We start from the raw sequence: 19,156 nt of genomic DNA on the forward strand, positions 1-19,156 counted from the left end.
ACCTAGAGGTGAACCCCCTTCCATTCTACAGTGCAAGTCGTTAAAATCATTTCGTGGGCATCGTCAGAAGAAAAGGTACAAAACACAAGACGGTGTAGAGTTTCCCATCCAATAAAATGCAATGGCACTTCATGATACCAGGCCTCAGTTGCTCCGTACCAACCCCGTCCTGATGCATAAACAATATCCTCATGGCCGTACCTCAGCAATGCAAAAAACAAATAACCTTCGTCCGGATCTGTGTTTAAGCCAGCTAGGCTTGTTCATCAATAAATGCCCCCCAGATTGCCTCGTCCGAGGCGTCGTTTTCTTGTTTGGCTACCCTCGGGTCAGTCCCTCTGCTATGCCCATTCTCCTCGTCATCACTTAGCGTCTCCGCCTCGGTCAACAACTTCCCCTTCCCTTTTCCTTTCCTCTGGCCTTTCTCATCCGGGTCGTCTTCTCGCTTTCGCTTTTTTACCATTAACTTCAACTCAAGAGGGATCAACCCTCTTGCTGGTCCTGGGGTATCCTTCATGTCCAGAGTTTTACGGCACACAGGACAGACGCCTTTGGTCTTCCGAGAGGCCGGCACATTTTCCCTTCGTGTTTCAATAGACCACTTGAGAGTATCGACAATACAACGGTGACAAAACACATGGCCGCATGCCGTAGACGTGGCATCGGTCGGTGTATCCATGCACACGGGACATTTATACGCGGTAAGCGGTGTGCGGCCCGCTTCTGTCCCCGAGTTTTGAGCCAAGATGGCATCTTGACGCTGCTTTGCTAGAGCGGCGGAAAGCGTTTCATTGTCGTCGACGGCGGTGAGATCAACAGATTCGATCGAGGGGTCATCTTCTTCGGCGCTTGCGGTGGACGGACGCCGCCGCTGAGAAGATTGATTGGTGCTCCTTGAGGATGAGGAAGGGGGTGACATGGTGACTTGTGGAGGATCCTGGTTCTGGTTTTGTTCCTGCTCGACACGCCGACGGTGTCTGCTTCTGGCTTGAGTTCGTTCCCAATTTTGGTGGTTCTCTCTTTGACGGTTTATGGCCTCTTGTTCGAAGGCTGGCGGCAGCCGGCCGTCAACCAATGGGTAATTTGGGTCCAGGCGGTTCAGGAACACCCCAGGGCCGGTCGGCCAAAACCTGAACCTTGCAGAGAGACTAGGAAACTGGTGGTCGGAGCTGGTCGGCGGAGGCCCGTAGACGGGCTCGTCGAGGGCGTTGAGTCTTCTTGGTCGAGAGGCCGAGGAAGAATCGTGCGGGTGTGTGGTTTGGGAGATGTAGTGGCTTTCGGCTGAAAGTGAACTGTCTGATGTTTGTGGTGAGGTGCTAGGCTGTGTCGTCAAGTCCACTAACTGATTGGGTGTCTCGCTGTCTATCCGCAGTCTTCTAGCCTCGTTCCCGGTCGCCGGTCTCCTAGCTTGGTGGAAGGCCTCTTGGGCGTTTTGGAGGGCGCGATTTGCGTTTTCTAGTGCGCGGTTGACGTCGTGAAAGGTGTCTCGGTGGCTCAGGTGACTGCGTCTGGGATGAGGGAGCGTTATTTGCCTGCGGGAGGCACCATCTGACATAGCATCAAAGAAGTCGCGGAAGAGCCTGGGAGAAGATCGGCGCAAGGGCTGTGCGGGTCGCTGTTGAGAACGATCGTGAGGCGAGGAGCGGTGTGGTTGTGGTTGTGGTTGTGGGAGTGGGAGAAGGAGAGCAGGCTCGGCAGAAGAGAAGGGAGTCGAATGATAGGAAGAGGAAGAACTCATGGTTGAAACCAGAATAAATCGCTCGAGGAGTCTACGACCTCACATGGCCAGGACATGATCCACTGAGACCGATGGTGAAGAAATGGGAGTGAAGGTGCGGTGGGTTCCTGAATGGCAAGACTGTGTTCAGTGTGGAAACGATGAATTCATGGCGCATTTTTTGCCGCAGTTTGTCTTGCCGCTTTACGGGTTAGTCGTGCGCTGGTGGGGGGTTGCAGCCTCGTCAAATTCTGGACAAGGCTGACAACTACAAAGTCACCGCCTATTCGTAGTCTTTCTAACTTACAATGGGACCGTGAGATACTGTGCTGGGGAGTGTCTAGAGTCACGCTGAATGCATATCTTTAGCCTAGGAAGTCAACTTGAGCAACAACACCTAAGACTTGCTGTGACCAGACTTGGGAGGACTTTAATGCCAGGAATAGCGAACGCTCTTAGCGAAGCAGCCATGGCACCTGAGTCACAGGAGTTGCAGGCAGGAGATTGATACTCTGCAGGTCTCAGGGACTTTTGCAAAGTGTGTTGGGGATGGTTGTTTGATTGCCAAGGCAGAGCCAGACTTTACCCTGTCCTCTTGGATGGCCACATAACAAACCGGGGCTGTTCGAATCTCGCAGCAAGCAAAAAGAAAACCGGAGTTTTTGTACGCCCAATTCATTAGTAAAATCAGCAAAAATCAGCAAAACTCTAACCTGAAATCCAACTTCCCAGTGGAAGGTGAGGTTCAGGTCGAGCGAAACCCTCCATGTGTATGGGAGGAGCTTTTTCCGGTCATTTTGACAGGATCTCTCCGGCCTCGGACAATCCACGGGCTGGGAGCCGTATTTGGACGCGGAACCCCGGTCGAAATGATATTTCGACTGACTGCCTCCAGCGCAGCTTCCAGGGTCAGGGAGTTACCTTCTAGACTTCTCGTAGCTCCCAAGAGACACTGTCCCATGCCTGGTGGCCACACCCTCACGCCCCAACTAGCTCATCGTCTGGCTCACTCAGTGTGTGCCATCAGAGGTCGAGACCCGTGATAGACATGGGAATTGTTGGAGGGAATTGCGCAGGAATAACATATAGGATCAAAACGCAGGCCCCGTCGAAGTAGCCGGTTGGCCAATAATGTGGCCGGGGTTGTTTCTCGCCTTGGCGTGGGCACGTCGTTGTTCGCAGCCTAAGTCGCATGCTCTTCACCTGGCCTGCCACATCGAGACCTGTCCTTTTCCTTTTTCTCGCTCCTCTTCTTCTAGGTCTTTCGCAATTCTGTGGGCAAGGCTGTCGGTCCCTTGGTGCAAGAGGGTGCGGTGCGAAAAGACGGTCTATTCATTCGTCATCTCAATCAACGATTTCCTTCGCGGTACTGTGATCTGGAAAGGATATCACGCAGTAAGCAAGATCACATTCTGGTGTTCCTCCATCATGCGATTTAGCCATTGGAATCTGCGGTCGGCAGTCAATGCTGAGGGACATACTGTCGATGGTTGGCACGCTTTGCGACAAACACATCAAGGGGTTACGATATGTTATACGCTGCCCTCCCATTGCAAGGACAGGTCGGTCACATCCGCAAGATCATTTATATTCTGGATCCTTCGTGGCAAGGATGATGTGTTTGAGCGATGCCGGCATCTGAATCTACCGGACTTACGGATTCCGACACCAAAGAAGATGAGGTCGGAAGAAGGATTCTCACATATTCTTGGCTTCGGATAGAGTCATCCGAGATCGGCCCCTTTTCTCTACATTTCAAATCAGCTGCTTTTCACGACTCTGCAGTGTTTTTTATCGGATGTACAGCCGGACAATGTGCTTTCCAGATGTATGATCACTTGTATGCTACTACGTGGAAAATTCGGTACTATTTCAACAGCGTCCCACGTATGGCGAGATACGATCGTCATCAAGAGCTGTTCAACGCCAAACACAAAACGAGAAAGTATCGAGCCAGGCGCGATAAAAGAGCGTCACCCACCAGCACTCTTGACCCGGTGCTTCAAGACCTCGTGCTTTGCTGGAAATTAAAACACCTGGATCGCAGCTGTAAATTCTTGCGCTGGACTAGAGACTAGTATCTCTCTTTCGACCATCCTATCTGTCTGTTTGCGATGCCGACGTTTCTGCAGTTAATGTTCACTTTAAACGCCCTGTCGACAGCCCATTGCCGATTCTTTTTTAGAGCCAGCCTCTCCTAATGACTCAACAAGTGAAACTGAAAGCCTTTTCCAAGATCTAATGAGTTTTTGCCCATTCCCTGTACCAATCCAAACAGCCACTGTTGGCTACGCTTGCGCTCGTCTTGATATGCATGCCACTTAGAATCTGCTTGACAGCACCTTCAACCTTCTTGCCATTTGTTGTGATTGGGATTTCGGGACACTCGTCTACGATCTTTGGCACATGACGGGCGCTCAATTCCTTCCTCACTACAGACTGGATCTTGTGCACCAGGTCCTTTGAGAAGGACCGTCCTTGCGCCATTTTGAGGAATAGGACGACAACTTCATCCGTATCTTGTTCGCGCTTCCGGCCAATGCATAACCCATCTTCGACTTCTGCGCTAAAATGCTTGAGCAGGATGTTATAGATCTCGCTAGAGCCGAAACGAACGCCCATGGGGTTGAGCACGCCATCTGATCGGCCAAGCATCCAAATGCCACCCGTCGAAGGGTTGAAGCGTACGAAATCGCCATGGTGCCAGATTGGATGGCCTGTTTTGGGATCAGTGAAGACTTCAAAATATGATGACTTGTATCGTTTTTCGCCACTTGGGCCTGGAGGCCAGAACATGCATGGCTGGCAAGGAAATGGAACGGTGCAGACGAGTTCTCCTGGTTCGCCGGTCGATGTTATGTCTTGGCCATCCACAGAGAAGGCTTTGATCGCCATGCCGAGGCCGCGACATTGGATTTCACCTGAATGGACCGGTAATATCGGACACGGAGCGCCGAACAGGGAGATGATGTCCGTCCCGCCTGTGATAGAACCAAGAAGTATTCCTGGGTGAGGGGCTGGTGGGGACAGGTTCTTATAGACATATTCGAAAGTACTCGGCGCTAGGGGTGAGCCAGTAGAGTAAATGGACTTCAGAGAGTTGAGTGTGGCGCTTTGAGGGGAAGCTTCTCTGGGCAGTGTCCGGGACTGTTCCAAGATGGAAAGGTATTTGGCGGACGTGCCAAAATGGTTAATTTCAAGTTCATCGATAAGAAGTGGCATGCTCATCTCCTTGTGTGGATGAAACGGGGAGCCATCGTACAGCACAATAGTTGCCCCACTAGCTAAGCCCGACACCAACCAGTGCCACATCCTAGCATTCACCACATTAGTATCGGGATGCCTGGAAGACAGAGCAGAGCTCTGAAAAGCCTGAACACGGTCGCAAGCGTCAAGTCGCAAGCGTCAAGGGTAAGACTTACATCCAAGTCACTGTAGAAAAGTAGAATACCTTCTCCAAGGGTCTGACATCACAGTGGATCTGGTGCTCTTTCTTATGCTGTAGTAGAGTCCCCAGAGAAGCGTGAACAATAGGTTTGGGCACGCCGGTGGTACCGGAAGAGTACAAGATGTAGACAGGGTGCTCCGGAGAGAGATACCTAAAGCAGAGCGGTCTCGACGCATCACCCTTGGCCAGGAAGGAAGTAAATGTCTCGACGACTTTGTTTGGGTCCTCGTTTAGAGATGAGATGTCAAAGTGGTGGCCGGGAACGCTTTCGAAAATGACAATGTTCTTAACCGATGGCAACTCTGAGATAACCTGCGACACTTTGGCATGGGTTTCATGGACCTTGCCATTGTATGTGACTGCATTGTCGGCAAACAAGATGACGGGTTCAATTTGACGGAGTCGGTCGAGAACGGCGTATACGCCTGTATCAGGACTGACGCCCGACCATATTGCACCCAACGAGGTCGCTGCCAGCATAGCAACCACTGAATTGGAGTGGTTGGCCAGATACCCTGCGACTCTATCTCCTTTCTCGAGTCCGTGTATTTCCATTGCGGCAGCACATTTTCGAACGCGTTCTCGCAGCTCCGACCACGTCACCTGTTCGCGTGTGGTCTCTGTGGCAGCAATGATAGCAAGGGCATCATCGGGAGGGTTCATCTGAGGAAATAGCAAGTTCTCGGCGAAGTTCAATTCGCAGCCAGGGAAGAAGGCAGGCTTGGGGAACATGGGAGCAGACTCGTCGAGCACCTTGCAAACATGTCAGCAGGCATCGACCGGTTTGTCCTGCGAGACCTTGACGTACAGAATCATACAGCTTGTTTGCCTTTATCCCAGTACGGCGCCAGACTTCCTCCCAGAAAGCACCCGGGTGGTCGACGCTCCATTGCCAAAGGTCATGGTAGGAGGACGTACAAACGTCGAACTTCTTCGCGACGTGCTGCTGAAAAGCGTACAACTCTGTCGATTCGGGGCGAGGATGCCTCCAGAGCTCAACAGAGTCTTTGGACTCACCTTGTACACCGTTGGTCGCCATCACCGCCACTACTGTCGAGTTTGTGGGGGAGAGAAGGAAATGTTGTGAAGAGCCGTCGAAAAGGGACTAGGGCCTGCGATTTTGTTTGGGGAAACAAATCGCCGCCAAAACTCCGATTTTCTACGAGCCCCGGAGGACAGCGACAATTCAGTTGACCGTCGATGGGATTCTGTCCGGCATTCAGATCCAACCCGATGAGGGTCACTTGCATTCTCGAGGCAACTCGTTCAAACGGTGTCTACGAGTAGCCCGATCACCGAAAACTGTAAGTACGAGGTACAAAGTAGGTAGATGAACAAAAGCTGGAAAAGAATGGTCAGTGGATAAGTCACTGGGAAGAGAGTTCCTGACCCCTGGGAGATGGCCGATTCACTTCGACTCCCGTTGCATTCAGCTCAATATCTGTGCTCCGTAATAACTCCGCGAGGGCAATTGGAACAGGCCAGTTATATCTGACTACGGAGGACGGAGTACTTGCCTACAGACCGCACGGAGCCAAAGATTGGTACCTCGTCAATGTAAGAGAGTTCAGATGTGAGATTTCTTCATGATCAGTGCCAAGCAGCGATGCTCGAGCCGGTGTGGACCCAGCTAGATCCTTCAGCCAATCAGGCCTGGCTTCAATTCGACTGCAATCTGTCTGCAAATTCTACCGGGCTCCCCGGGCTCCGGGGGGCACCTCCCCCCTTTCAACTTTAAGTTTAGCCTTCTATTACCCCTGAGGCCCCTATTCATTCCGCCGTATAGTGCCCATGAGGCTCCCTAGGCTCCCCTCTCTTCCCCTGTGCTCTCCAAGTATTCATTGAAAGGGCGCCCACAGGTGTCCAGCAGCAATTTCGCGCCAGCCCCCCCAAAGGCTCCAATTTGTTTCAATCAACCCTCTGGGTCTTGTCAGCAAAATCATCTGTTTTGAGCTTCGCGTCTTTTTCGTGTCGTGTGCGTATCTCTTGGGCTCGGCAGCGTCTCTCTTCCTGCTGTTCTGCATCTTTTCTCCTCAACTTTATACCGCACACTTCTGGCATCCCGATCATCGCTGCTCTCCGCAAAGAGGCATTGGGTGTGCGGCTGAGGGCGGGCGGTTCCTGCAAGGAACAGGCTCCTCGTGTCCAACCACAGCGCGGCGGATCAGGACGGAATATCTCAGTCATCCGGTCAAACCGGCGCTGAAGGTCGCTCTTCGTCATACAGTTGACAAGTCCTAAATCGCATGATTCCCTATTGCATGAGCAGTGGGAAAATCAAAGTGGCATTCTGAGCTTCTTACAAACACTGGCAGTCAAATTTCAACTGCGCCATCCCTCCAGTCACTCCCCTCAGTTCACCTCTTGCCGACCTCTTACCTCCTCGACCGACCTCCCTTTGTCCGCAGGCAGCTGGACAAACTATCTAATATCAAAGATCGTTGCCGAGCCCTCTTCGAAAATCTTGCTTTTCTCTCCCTCCTACACCGCCACACTGTCCACGCCCTCCATCGGAAAAAGGAACTTGACAACTTCACGTACCTCTTGCGCTTGCACAAAGCGTCGGCGTTTGTCACAAGGAAATTCTCTGTCCTGATCATACTGAACAATCTTTGAAGCGATCCTTTTGGCCATGCCTCGTCGAGTGTCCAGCTCCCTCCTAAGCAGCTCACCTCCGACTCCCTGGCCGTCCTTTTCGCCGTCAGAAAAGGGCGGCAGCCTCGTCAACAAGACATCTCAAAAAGCAAGCAAAATCGCTCAATTTTTCTCCACTTCGCCAAAGACAAAAGAGGCCCAGTCGGCAGCTGCAGCGCTGCTGGCAGCTAGCAAGGCTCAAGAGCAGGCATTTTTGGCTTCCGGGTCACCTCCCATAAGCACACCCTCGCTTTCATTACCTAGTATTTCCCTGTCGACAGCGCAAGCAGATTCGGCAAATATGGACGAACCGCCCACCACTCTTTTCCAGCCACCTTCTCCGGCCGAGACGCGAAAGTTGGCCCGACAACATGCTCAGTTCGGCCCGTTGAATTCCCAGTCTCACAGATACACGAGTCGGCATCAAGGGGGTGAATTTCCAGAACCAATCATGGACGAACCACCCTACTACTATCTGTTGACGACCTATATCTCCTACCTGATTCTTATAATATTCGGACACGTTAGAGACTTTTTTGGCATGAAGCTAAAAGAGGACAACTACCGCCACCTCAAAGCACGGAATGGCTATGCGGCCCTCAACAGTGATTTTGATAATTTCTACGTCCGGCGATTGAAGATGCGCATCAACGATTGTTTCAACAGACCTACGACCGGAGTGCCCGGAAGATACATTAATTTGCTGGATCGGACATCGGATGACGGGAACGTCCATTTCACCATGACTGGCACGACGACCGAAACTTTGAACATGAGCTCTTATAACTATCTAGGCTTTGCGCAATCCGAAGGTCCTTGTGCCGACTCGGTCGAAGAGACAATCAGGAGATGTGGACTGTCAACCGCAAGCCCCCGAAGCGAGGTGGGCACTTCTGAACTAGCCGTCGAATGCGAGACTCTCATTGCCGAATTTGTTGGCAAGGAATCTGCAATGGTCTTCTCAATGGGTTTTGGTACCAATGCCTCCATTTTCCCTGCCCTGGTGGGAAAGGGTGACTTAATTGTCTCCGACGAACTCAACCACGCCTCCATCCGATTCGGCTCACGGCTTTCTGGTGCCATGATCTCGTCGTTCAAGCACAACGATATGAAGGATCTCGAGGGCAAGCTGCGCGAGGCAATTTCTCAAGGACAACCACGCACCCATCGCCCTTGGAAGAAGATCCTCGTTGTTGTGGAAGGCTTGTATTCAATGGAAGGTACGATGTGCAATCTTCCAGGGTTGGTCAGGTTGAAGAAGAGATATAAGTTCAACCTCTTCGTTGACGAAGCCCACTCAGTCGGCGCGTTGGGACCACGCGGAAGAGGTGTCTGCGACTACTTTGGAATCGACCCCTCTGAAGTGGATATTCTTATGGGTACTCTGACTAAGTCCTTTGGTGCGAATGGGGGATATGTAGCTGGCGAGAAGGCTGCCATCGACAAACTACGACTGTCGAATGCAGGCACCGTCTATGGCGAAACCCCGAGCCCCGCGGTCCTGGCCCAGATTATTGCCGCTCTCAGAATCATCAATGGCGAGCTTGTGCCCGGTCAGGGTGAGGAGAGATTGCAGAGGATTGCGTTCAACTCTCGGTATCTTCGGCTGGGTCTCAAGCGTCTCGGGTTCATTGTCTACGGTCACGACGATTCCCCCATTATCCCCCTCATGCTCTACAACCCGGCCAAGATGCCCGCCTTCTCTCACGAGATGCTAAAGCGCAAGATTTCAGTCGTCGTTGTCGGATACCCAGCCACCCCCCTGATCTCCTCACGAGCTCGATTTTGCGTTTCGGCTGCGCATAACAAGGACGATCTCGACCGGTTCCTTGCAGCATGCGACGAGATTGGAAATGTGCTCCAGCTCAAGTTTGCGAGTGGCATCGCTGGCGGCGCTCCCCCTCTACCTGAGGGCGTGACCTGGGAGATGGAACAAAGCCGGAAGCGACTGGAAAAGCACGACAAAGTCGCCAAGTCGTCTGTGGTCTCGCCTCGATGGAGCCTGGATGAAGTCATTAAGCGTGGCGTTCAGGATGTCAAGGTTCCGCTGCGGTAACGTCTCGACCGCAGGATAGCTCTCATCAGTCAACTCGATCTGGCACATAGATATATATGTGTATACCTAATGGGCAGGAATGCATGCAAGCGATTGCAAGATTTCAGAATTGAGATTTGGGGAATTAATGTTCGACCAAACCGACGCGACAGAGCCGATTGTACATAGAATTTGGGTCTCTGACAAGGGCGTGGGTGGGTGTCTGGAGCCACTGGAGCGGTCAGGCCGAGCAAAGCACTTCAATGCCCGCGAAGAGTAGGGCGTTTTGACAGCGACGATCACTGTGATCGTGTTCGGCCAAAAAAGAGGCTCGACTCAACTGACCGATACATTTTATCGATATCCAAAGCCTAATAATGTCAACCATGACGCACATTCAACCCTGTTCTGTGTTATTTCTGTATATCTTCTTCCACCAACATGGTCTGCCGCAGCAAATGGATATGCACAGTACGAAACTGAGTCGAGAGATCTGCTAACGTGCTCCGTAGCAATCGGGCGTAACAACGAAGTCCTTGCATGAACCCCTTCCACTCTGGTTCGTCCGCGTGCGAACTGATCCTCGGCCTGCGATGTCGCGCAGGTTACGGACGTCGCCCCATCGCAGAGGCGAAGAACAGACGATTGCCAAGGTCAAGCAAGGGACTTTACTCGCGACGTATCCTGGTACATACTGTACGAGTATTGGTCCCATCTTCACGCCCCTCAAACCCGGGACGGGGTTCGGTTTGCCAGCATTCCACACCATTACGGTGACTTCGTTATGTACTCGGGCAATCAATTACTGGGACATTTACAGACAGCAAGGACAGGCCATCCAAGTAAGTCAGCACTATTGAGTCAAATCTGTCGCCCGAACAAGCTAGTAGCCTTGTCAATACGAAGAGATCGTCGGAGTGAGGGGGTGCGGGGTGTCACGTGATGGAATTTTGGGACCTGGGGCGCAGGGAGTTGAATTCTCTCAGCAGTTTCATCTCACCATCTCAGCCCATTTCAGCCCATCTCAGCCATGGCCACCACCTTTTGCGCCCCTTGTTGTCTGATTCCATCCTGAAGTACCCTGTACGCGCCCGACTGCATGATGACCGAACAAGGCCCGGACTGCGATGACAGCCGGCCGTGATTCGTTCTCACCCTCCCTCAGGTCAATCTCTCCCTTACCGCGCTACTGCACCTCCTGCATCCTGCCAACGAAAGAATAGCGACACCGCCGTTTCAACCACCGACTCTGTCCTCTCTCGTCCTCTCTCGTTTATTCCTCTGCTTGCTGCCTTCCATGGGCCCCGCAAATCATATCCCGCACGTTCCCGTCCGGAAGAGCTACTCGCACCGAGAGAGGCATGACTCTCAAACCGCCTCCGAAGGACGGGCCAATGCAATCCTTCTTCACCTGCAAGGCAACCGTCGCGGCCATTCCCTCGTCTCTTGTCCCTCTACTACTAAGAAAAAGGGCGCATCGTCCACACCGGCCGGGGATATCTTGGTTTCCTCCAACTACGAATCCCTTCTCCCTTGACTCAGACACAGGCTGGAGCCACATACCTGGCCGATCCAATCGTTGAACATTCACAAACTTTGACTTGGTCCGCAAGGTCAATTGAAGCTACATACTCCGTGCCAGGCATTCTTCTGGCGTTTGTTACCGTGGGTTTCCGGCGCATATCATTGACCCATTTCCCGCTGTATTGCCCCACCAAACTTCCGTTCCTCCTACCATCTGCTACACACCGTCTGTTTACTGTACTTGTTGATCTTTACAAGACGCATCCTCACCAGCAGCAGACTGCGCCTGGCTTGTCCAGCTTTGCGGCTTCCTTACCCGCAACCATGGAACCACCAATACCCCCTGATCACCATTTTGCTCCGGTTGATCCAGATATTCGTGTTATGCGCGACCGCTTTGAAGATCGCTTCGATGACCGCTTCGTCGAAGAGCCTGCCTTTTTTGAGGAGCGGGCACCGAGTGTCCAACAACGCTTTGACAGAATGTCTCTGCAAGACGATGACCTTGAAGAAATCCGCCCTCGCGCCGAGCGAGTTCGATCTACTGACACTGTACCTACGGCGCAAGATTATTTGTACTACCGTCTGTCCAAGCGCGGTGACGACTGGAGCTCATGTGTCAAAAAACCAATCAATGCCCCAGTCGACGAAATTGAGAGAAAAGCCAGGAGAGGCAGAGGTGGCGATGGGCCGGTGTTAGAGCAGCTCACTCGCATGCCCACACTCCGCCGAAGCATGCTTGATGAAGTGGTTCGGAAGGCTAATGACCAAGAGACAGGAGATGCCCGTTGGGAAGTAGTCTATATCAAGTCCAAGAGAGTACAGACGCGGAAGGGCAAGATGGAAGTTCCGGATATGGATGTCATTCTTGCCCGAACTAGAGACAGGTCACGATCAAGGGCCAAGTCTTTCGGTGGAGAGAAGGTGAGAAAAGTCGAAGTCGTCCGGGAGAAGAGATACACCAACGACAGCTACGGTCGTGCAAGGAAAGACTCGGTTCTCGACAAATTAGAGGATCCTGTCGCCAATCTGCCACTTTTCGAGGCAGATGGGACACCGCGAGACGAGCTCGGCCCAATGCATTTCAATAACGCCAACCTCCCTCCATATATTGCGAGAGAGACGCCACTCGGGCACAAACCCGAGAAAAAGAATGACAAGCCGGAGAAGAAGCGCGGCAAATCTCGGAGCAAGTCTCGAGACAGGGGCGCTGCTCATGATGAAGATGGTGTTTACGTCGTGCCCGAAGTGCAGGACTTTGCCACCGACGCCGTGGACCCTGCTCCTGTCGACGCCGTGTTTGTTGAAGGCCCAACTGACCGTCGCGGCCGTCGAGGACAATCGCCACACGAGCACCCTGTGGTCGTTGTTGAGAGTGATGCTCGGAGATCCCACTCTCGACACCGGGTGCAGCCAGAGGCACGTTCCAAATCTCGTCGCCGAGAGTCTGTGCATTTCCCCAATCAGCACACTCAGCAGTATTTTGATGCTGGCTATGCCTCCTCAGAAAACAGCGATACTAGCCATTATGGATTTGCTGGCGAGTATGCCGAAAGCTCCAACACGTCCCTCAGTACGCCCGGTGGTGTTCCTCGTCGAGGAAGCCTTGTGTATGCCCAGGGCCGCCCAGACGTTGTGTATAAGAAGCACCACCCTGGACCTAGCAGGAGACAGTCCTATGTGGAAAGGCCATATCATGGTGAGCAACAACAGGTTGTCGTGCCGGCAGTTCCACGGCGGAACTCGTATGTTGTCTATGACCGACAACCAGCCGAGCTGCGCCAGGAACGCCATCCGCGGCTCATGAGGCAGGCAACAGCGCCCATCCCAGAGGATCGACAGATAGTCTACCGTGATTCACCTCGACGGTCGCGGGAGCAAGACGTTATCCCCCTTCGTCGCTACACCACTCATGAATCCGCCATGCCAATTGTTCACTATCATCATGCAGATGATGAACGTGATGGTTACTTCCGCGACGAACTTGACCGCCAAAGTATCCGCGTCGAAGACTACCAGCGCGACCGGGTCCTAGAGGATCATTTGAGTCGGCGTGAACAACAGCTGACAGCCCGCGAGAGGGAATTGGAGATGCGCGAGGATGAGCTTAGGCGAGTGAAGAGGCAGCGTGAGCTGGAAGGAGAACGAGAGTACTACGATGATAGGGATTTCAGGAGGGAGAGGAGGGAGACCAGGAAGCTCTATTATGACGCGAGGACAGGGGAGCATTTCTTCTACAACGATTAGATCAGAGAAGATGGATACGGAGTATTGCCTCTCGCAATGCGACGCGGAGGGATTTACAGACCTCTTTTTCTGGATCCGCGGGACAAAGCCACGTCTAAACGGACTTGTGGTCGTGAGATGGGGATCTACACAGCCTGGGAGATAATGCCACGATCCACCAGTATTACCAACCACCCTTTTTTTTTCCATTTGTTGTTCATCTCAGAGAGATGACACCCTTGGCGGATATGGAACACGGCTCGCTGCTACCTCGGGAAGGAAGAGAAATCTACCACCTGTCGTGTGGGACAAAAACACGAAGAAAAATGGAAGATTTGATACGAATGACGCTGGCGATCTCAGGGGAAATAGATGCATTGGAATGGACCGGATCGCGGTCGGATGGGCACATGAACGGATTGAGACTCGGACTGCAGGTTGATGACATTCTTTGCCCCCTTCAACAATGTTTTGTGCGACGACTCTAAGATGATTGGGATTTGATAGTTTTCCTTGCTTTCACTTCTTGCTGTCTCTTCTGAAAGATACCCCCGCTCTTTATAACGAGCAGATTGGAGAGTCGATTGACGCCTTTTCTATTCTTTGTGTGTTGGGGTTGTTTGAAGGATTGAAATGGAACGTGGTGAAATGAGATGCGATGCAATGCGACGAGATGATGATTTGGATGTTGCCGTCTGTCCTCGAGTGCTGTTGATGTGTCTCCTTTGAGGGATTCTTGATCGGGGAGCATGTGAGAGCGAGCGTTGGTCGAGCACCTGGAACATCTTGGAATCTTGATATCTTTCTCGGGGATACTTGGTGGCTGGGTCCACTGGCTCCTTGGACTGGGGAATAATGCGCATGTGACGAGCTGATGTTATTGCGATTGGGACTGACACTGAGATGGAAACTGTGACTCCTATGAGAATGAGACTGAGCATGAGCATGGGCACGAGCATGAGATCAGAACTGAGACTGGAACTGGGGCTGAGAAAGCAAAGACGAAAGTCGTGCCCCCCAAAAGCTTTGATTAAATCACAATGTCACTGTCCTTTTTTTTCACCTCTCTGGGATTTTTCCGCGACTCTCTCCCCCTTCTTCTTTCTTCTCCTTTCACAGAAAGCCACGCAGGACTCTCGTCACGGCGGCGATGTCTTCGGTGACATGCCAATGGCCCACACCTTCGAGGACTTCCAACGTTGCATCTGGCAGCCGCTTGGCGTACGACTCGGCCAGGGTCGTCGACGAGATCTTGTCGTCTTGCCCTGCGACTAGTAGCACGGGCATGATCAGTCCGTGTCCTTCCAGATCGCAGAGAATGATGCGATATCTCGCTTCCAGACCAGCTTCCAGGATCAGCAGAATGCAGTATTCCAATGAAGCTCCCAGGCCATGGATGAAGACGATTGTATTACCAGGCCGTGATCCGATCTCTCGCACGTTGATCATCTTGTCTCCCACGCGGGTCAATCCGGCTGCACCCCACGTGCGCTCCAGACTGTATATTGGAAGACGGGACCTGGGCTGCGTTGCTAGGGCATTGGGCCTGGTGTCTGAGACCCGATTCCTGAGCTTTCGCAGTCCAGTCACGGATACCTCGACTGGAAAGAGAGAATCAATTACTGGAAGAGAAGAGCCGTTGAAAAGGAGCACACAAAGGCGAACTCACCCAAGTCCCCTGGCTTGAGAAACTTTGGTGGGTGGAAGTGGACGCCGACACCGTCAGGTATCCCTGTGGCGATCACATCGCCTGGGCAGAACGTCAGCCCCCCAAGTAAAAGAACTAACAAACCCTCTTGGACGACGCATCATCACATGACAACTGGAACTGACCATTGGACAAAAGGTGTCTGGCGACTTGCCCATCAGGAACAGGCCTTGATCACTCTGCTCTTCTCGCGCCGTCACATCTGAGAGGGTCCATTTGTGAGCACCGGAGGACGACATTCGCAAAAAGGGGAGCATGGTTTTCTCCGTTTACATACCATTGATGATGGTGTAACCCTAAACATGCCCTATCGCGTCCTTCTCCCTGATGCCGAATCCCGGCTTGCCGATGATGACGCCGACTTCACCTTCGTAGTCAAGACAGTGGGTGAAGACCCGGTGAGAGGAGAGCTCCTCGTCGGCAGCGATGACGCTTGTACTTCGCTTCGTGAAGATTGTCGGGAAGGAAGCTTGGGAGGACACCACCATCGAGTCAGCCATGTTTTCCTGCTGTACATACGAATGGCCGAAGAAATTTGCTACATACCCTTCTGTTGGATCTTCTGCGCGTCGTAACCGCTCTCGCTGTACTCTTTGACATGGTCTGCGTAGTTGTTTCCGACACTCATGATGTCCCTGGCAGCGATCGGAGCCAGCAACTTGACTGAGGACAGCGGAAATGAATCTCGTGTCTGCACGACGGCGTCGTGACCTAGATCGATTACTTCTTGTAGGCTGCTCAGAGGGGATCCCGAAGGCATCGCCAAAGCATGCACGACCAACGGCTCCAGGTCCAGATGGCCGACACGGGCCCTGTCTCGCTCGTCTTTGAAAGTGACAAAGTTGTGCAGATTCTTCACCTGCAGTGGCTGGGCAGGAGGGGGAGGCCGTGCGGTCACGACATCGGACGGGGACGACTTGTGGATCCTTCCATTGATCATGATAACGTCCAACTTGCTGTGGTCTTGGAGCACGGCGATGTCCTGGAGCGGATCGCCGTCGACGAGGATGCAGTCGGCATAGTACCCAGGTAGGATCTTGCCCAGTTCATTCTCCTGCATGAACAGCTTGGACACGCCGGCGATGATGGACTCCATGGGCATAAAGTCCAGCAGCTTGACGAAATGCTCCATATCGCGGGCGTATGTGCCGTGAGGACACCATGCAAACCCATCGTCACCGCCGCTGGCCAGTTCCTGCGTCAGTTTGGACTGTACATCAACGCTCGTCTTGGGGACAAAATACTTACGGAGGGACTGTGATGCCTCTCTTGTTCATCTCTTTCAACGCCTTGATAGCAATCTCCAACTCCTTGTTGTAGCCGATCTGCTCGGCTTTCTCAAAGGTGTATCCGAACGGCTCGGCCTCGTGGACCGTGGTATACAGCCAGTTGATCGCCGGCGCCACAACGTGCTTGTGCTTTGCCTTTGAAAGCATGTTCATTCCCACATCGTCCGTATATGATGCTGTCTTCTGTTAGAGTTAAAAAGTCCACGTTTCAGGGATGCCTTCCTTGAACAAACCGTAGTAGATCACATCAACACCATGCTCAACGCTTTGGATGACCGAGTCCCGTGCTCGAGCATGAGAACAGACTCGCAAACCGTTCCAATGGGCTTTCAAGTGGTCAGGCGAACGGAAATTAGTGCGGGTTAGGGGAACTTGCCGTCATCTACACATTTGCAGTCTCTTCGTCACCAAAGAAACATTCTTCCGCAGACCTTGTTTCGGTGATCTAGTTGACACAATGTTGCTCAGCAGACTGTTATGCATGCTCAAGTTTCTTCCATAAACCTATCGATTTCCCGGACATGCTCAGCTTGATCTGGTCGACCCCGATCTGAGCATGATGCCTGATGACTTCCCGCATCTCCCGCGGCTCCATAGCACCTGGTGGCATTCGGAATGCAGCTGCAAATGATTTCAGCGTGTTCTGCTTACACTGTGTAGCCAGAGTCGAGATAACATAGCGCAGACTTGGCTGTGATTAAAACGTGCTCTTCCACGCTGATATCGCCCAGTAGTTCAAGGGCGTTATTGTTTCAAGTCAAATGAGTATGTGAGTCGCCCAGTCCCGACATTAGAGTACGCCCTCGCCCTTGAATTACCCGCACGTCATGCTGGGTTTGAAGATGTTCAACTCGAGTCACAGATCCGACAGCGACGATGCGCTCGCCTAGTCTCTTTAGTTAAGCATCATCATAACATGGTTTCAAATGAGGTACCCTCAATGTAGACATCTCCTCAGTATGGATCCTTGCCCGTAGAGTCCAGACTGTCCTATATCATCTCGCTCCGAAAACACGTACATCCAGACAGAAAGCATACATATTCACATCAAGGAACAATCTCTTCGAAGATGGAGATGTTCCTTTAGAGCCTTGCTCAGAGCGACCTCTCTTTGAAGAAGGACATGATTAACTCACCTGCTGTTTCATATCTCTTTGGTTGTAGTTTTGGATTAAAGTGAAGGTTTTCGTAAGGGTAGCGAGTTTGTATCGGCTTCGAGGTGATCGCAACGTCGTCGTGCCAACCATTGGCCAGTATTCCAGGAGCCATCGCGGATGAGATCAAGCCATGATACTGTAGAGTCATGCCCAGGAAAAAGCCGAATAGAAGATCCTCCAGCACGTTCTCTTCTGCTGTATTTAATGATAAATCCTCTGGCTCCCACGTTGAAGTCACTTCTTGATCCCCTGCACTACCCGCACCAGCCGCCCTCCTCGGAGAGTTACGTTAATTTGGTTACGTAGCCTTTCATCGTCAGTGGAGATTGGCATTTGATCTCTAGCTCTTTGTTGTGGGACTGCCGGTCAGTTGTGGTGCCTCTATAGCAGGGGAGGATACGCGGAATAAGGGCAGCCGCAATGCCCGCAACAGCCGCAGTGGAGGAGATTGGAGAGGATTGCAGTCGAGAACCTTTCGTTAACAGCTATCAAAAGCGGGGTTGGTTTTATTCCACAATGTCCAGCGCGATCATTCTCGGGTGGGAGGAGAGTTGGTGCTGAAAACTCCAGCGGTTCGATCCTGAATTGGTACCAGTTCACGTCGCCTAGAGCAGGCGTGTTCCAGAGGAGTTCGTTAGACCACTAATCAGGAAGATCGTCCTCGGCTCGTGTGATGCCATTGTTGTTGCTTGACTGCCATTCTTGTTCCTGAGTAAAGCCGCCACCTAGGCAGTCTTGGAGCACTGCAATATCCTGTTTCTTTCGATTTTGTGCAATCCGAACCAATTGTTCAATCGTTGTTAGGGCTTTCTGGGCAATTGAAGTCTTGAAATGGTTCACCACAGTCCTCAAGGTCGATATCGCTTCACGAACATGTAAGAGTGACTCCTGCGTATCCATTGCCAGAAGGATGCAGGCAAATTGGAAAGGGACATTCGATACGTGCCACCAGGGCGCGTTGTTTCGTGTTGCTCTGATTGAAGCTTCAAGGCCTTTGCAACCCACGGCAATGACCTGTTCCAGGAGCTTGTTTTTGACGTTGGTAGTCGCAAGACGTAGTCGTCGGTAGAGAGCGAAGCACAGATTGCTCTGTGAAAGGACAAGCGGATTCAGCGTGATCCGAAAGCCTGCTATTTGCATCAGGCAGTTTTCCAGTTCCGATGGCTCGCTCGGTTTTGACGGATCGAGGACCTCAGAGAGCTGAAACATGGCTATAAGATCTGTGGTGAAGTCTCCTGAGACTGGGGTTGGCGATTGGCAGGATGCTCCTTGCAGAGAAACTCTTGATCGACCAAACTCAAAACTAATCCATGAGTTCAACAGCTTAGCGAAGCCAGAAGAGCCTTCTCCTTCTCTCTACACCATGCTCTGATGGTTCGGCGTCTGAGTAGACCAGTGACACATCGGCTGTCTCCCTG

The 19,156-nt window shown here is 52.2% G+C and overlaps 7 protein-coding genes across 7 annotated transcripts; 2 read left to right on the forward strand and 5 right to left on the reverse strand.

Annotated features, from left to right (window-relative positions):
* Positions 1-253: 253 nt before the first annotated feature.
* On the reverse strand, positions 254-1,738 carry Z519_11473 (uncharacterized protein; the record flags this gene model as incomplete). The annotated part of the gene is made up of 1 exon (XM_016769185.1): positions 254-1,738. One exon carries the CDS (start codon positions 1,736-1,738, stop codon positions 254-256), a length of 1,485 nt encoding a protein of 494 aa, XP_016614558.1.
* A 2,217-nt stretch (positions 1,739-3,955) lies between these two features.
* Positions 3,956-6,204, reverse strand: Z519_11474 (acetoacetate-CoA ligase; the record flags this gene model as incomplete). The annotated part of the gene is made up of 3 exons (XM_016769186.1): positions 3,956-5,030; positions 5,140-5,918; positions 5,974-6,204. 3 exons carry the CDS (start codon positions 6,202-6,204, stop codon positions 3,956-3,958), a joined length of 2,085 nt encoding a protein of 694 aa, XP_016614559.1.
* Positions 6,205-7,797: 1,593 nt separating this feature from the next.
* Z519_11475 (uncharacterized protein) lies at positions 7,798-9,855 on the forward strand (the record flags this gene model as incomplete). Its single annotated transcript, XM_016769187.1, has 1 exon — positions 7,798-9,855. The coding sequence occupies one exon, from the start codon at positions 7,798-7,800 to the stop codon at positions 9,853-9,855; it is 2,058 nt and encodes a 685-aa protein (XP_016614560.1).
* Positions 9,856-11,682: 1,827 nt separating this feature from the next.
* Z519_11476 (uncharacterized protein) lies at positions 11,683-13,605 on the forward strand (the record flags this gene model as incomplete). Its single annotated transcript, XM_016769188.1, has 1 exon — positions 11,683-13,605. The coding sequence occupies one exon, from the start codon at positions 11,683-11,685 to the stop codon at positions 13,603-13,605; it is 1,923 nt and encodes a 640-aa protein (XP_016614561.1).
* Positions 13,606-14,697: 1,092 nt separating this feature from the next.
* Z519_11477 (uncharacterized protein) lies at positions 14,698-15,549 on the reverse strand (the record flags this gene model as incomplete). Its single annotated transcript, XM_016769189.1, has 3 exons — positions 14,698-15,185; positions 15,254-15,334; positions 15,426-15,549. The coding sequence occupies 3 exons, from the start codon at positions 15,547-15,549 to the stop codon at positions 14,698-14,700; spliced, it is 693 nt and encodes a 230-aa protein (XP_016614562.1).
* Positions 15,550-15,588: 39 nt separating this feature from the next.
* On the reverse strand, positions 15,589-17,850 carry Z519_11478 (uncharacterized protein; the record flags this gene model as incomplete). The annotated part of the gene is made up of 5 exons (XM_016769190.1): positions 15,589-15,761; positions 15,839-16,476; positions 16,541-16,757; positions 16,815-16,868; positions 17,718-17,850. 5 exons carry the CDS (start codon positions 17,848-17,850, stop codon positions 15,589-15,591), a joined length of 1,215 nt encoding a protein of 404 aa, XP_016614563.1.
* Positions 17,851-18,380: 530 nt separating this feature from the next.
* Positions 18,381-18,947, reverse strand: Z519_11479 (uncharacterized protein; the record flags this gene model as incomplete). Its single annotated transcript, XM_016769191.1, has 1 exon — positions 18,381-18,947. One exon carries the CDS (start codon positions 18,945-18,947, stop codon positions 18,381-18,383), a length of 567 nt encoding a protein of 188 aa, XP_016614564.1.
* Positions 18,948-19,156: the final 209 nt, after the last annotated feature.

The sequence above is a fragment of the Cladophialophora bantiana genome, assembly GCF_000835475.1.
Source record: "Cladophialophora bantiana CBS 173.52 unplaced genomic scaffold supercont1.22, whole genome shotgun sequence".
NCBI lineage: Eukaryota > Fungi > Ascomycota > Eurotiomycetes > Chaetothyriales > Herpotrichiellaceae > Cladophialophora > Cladophialophora bantiana.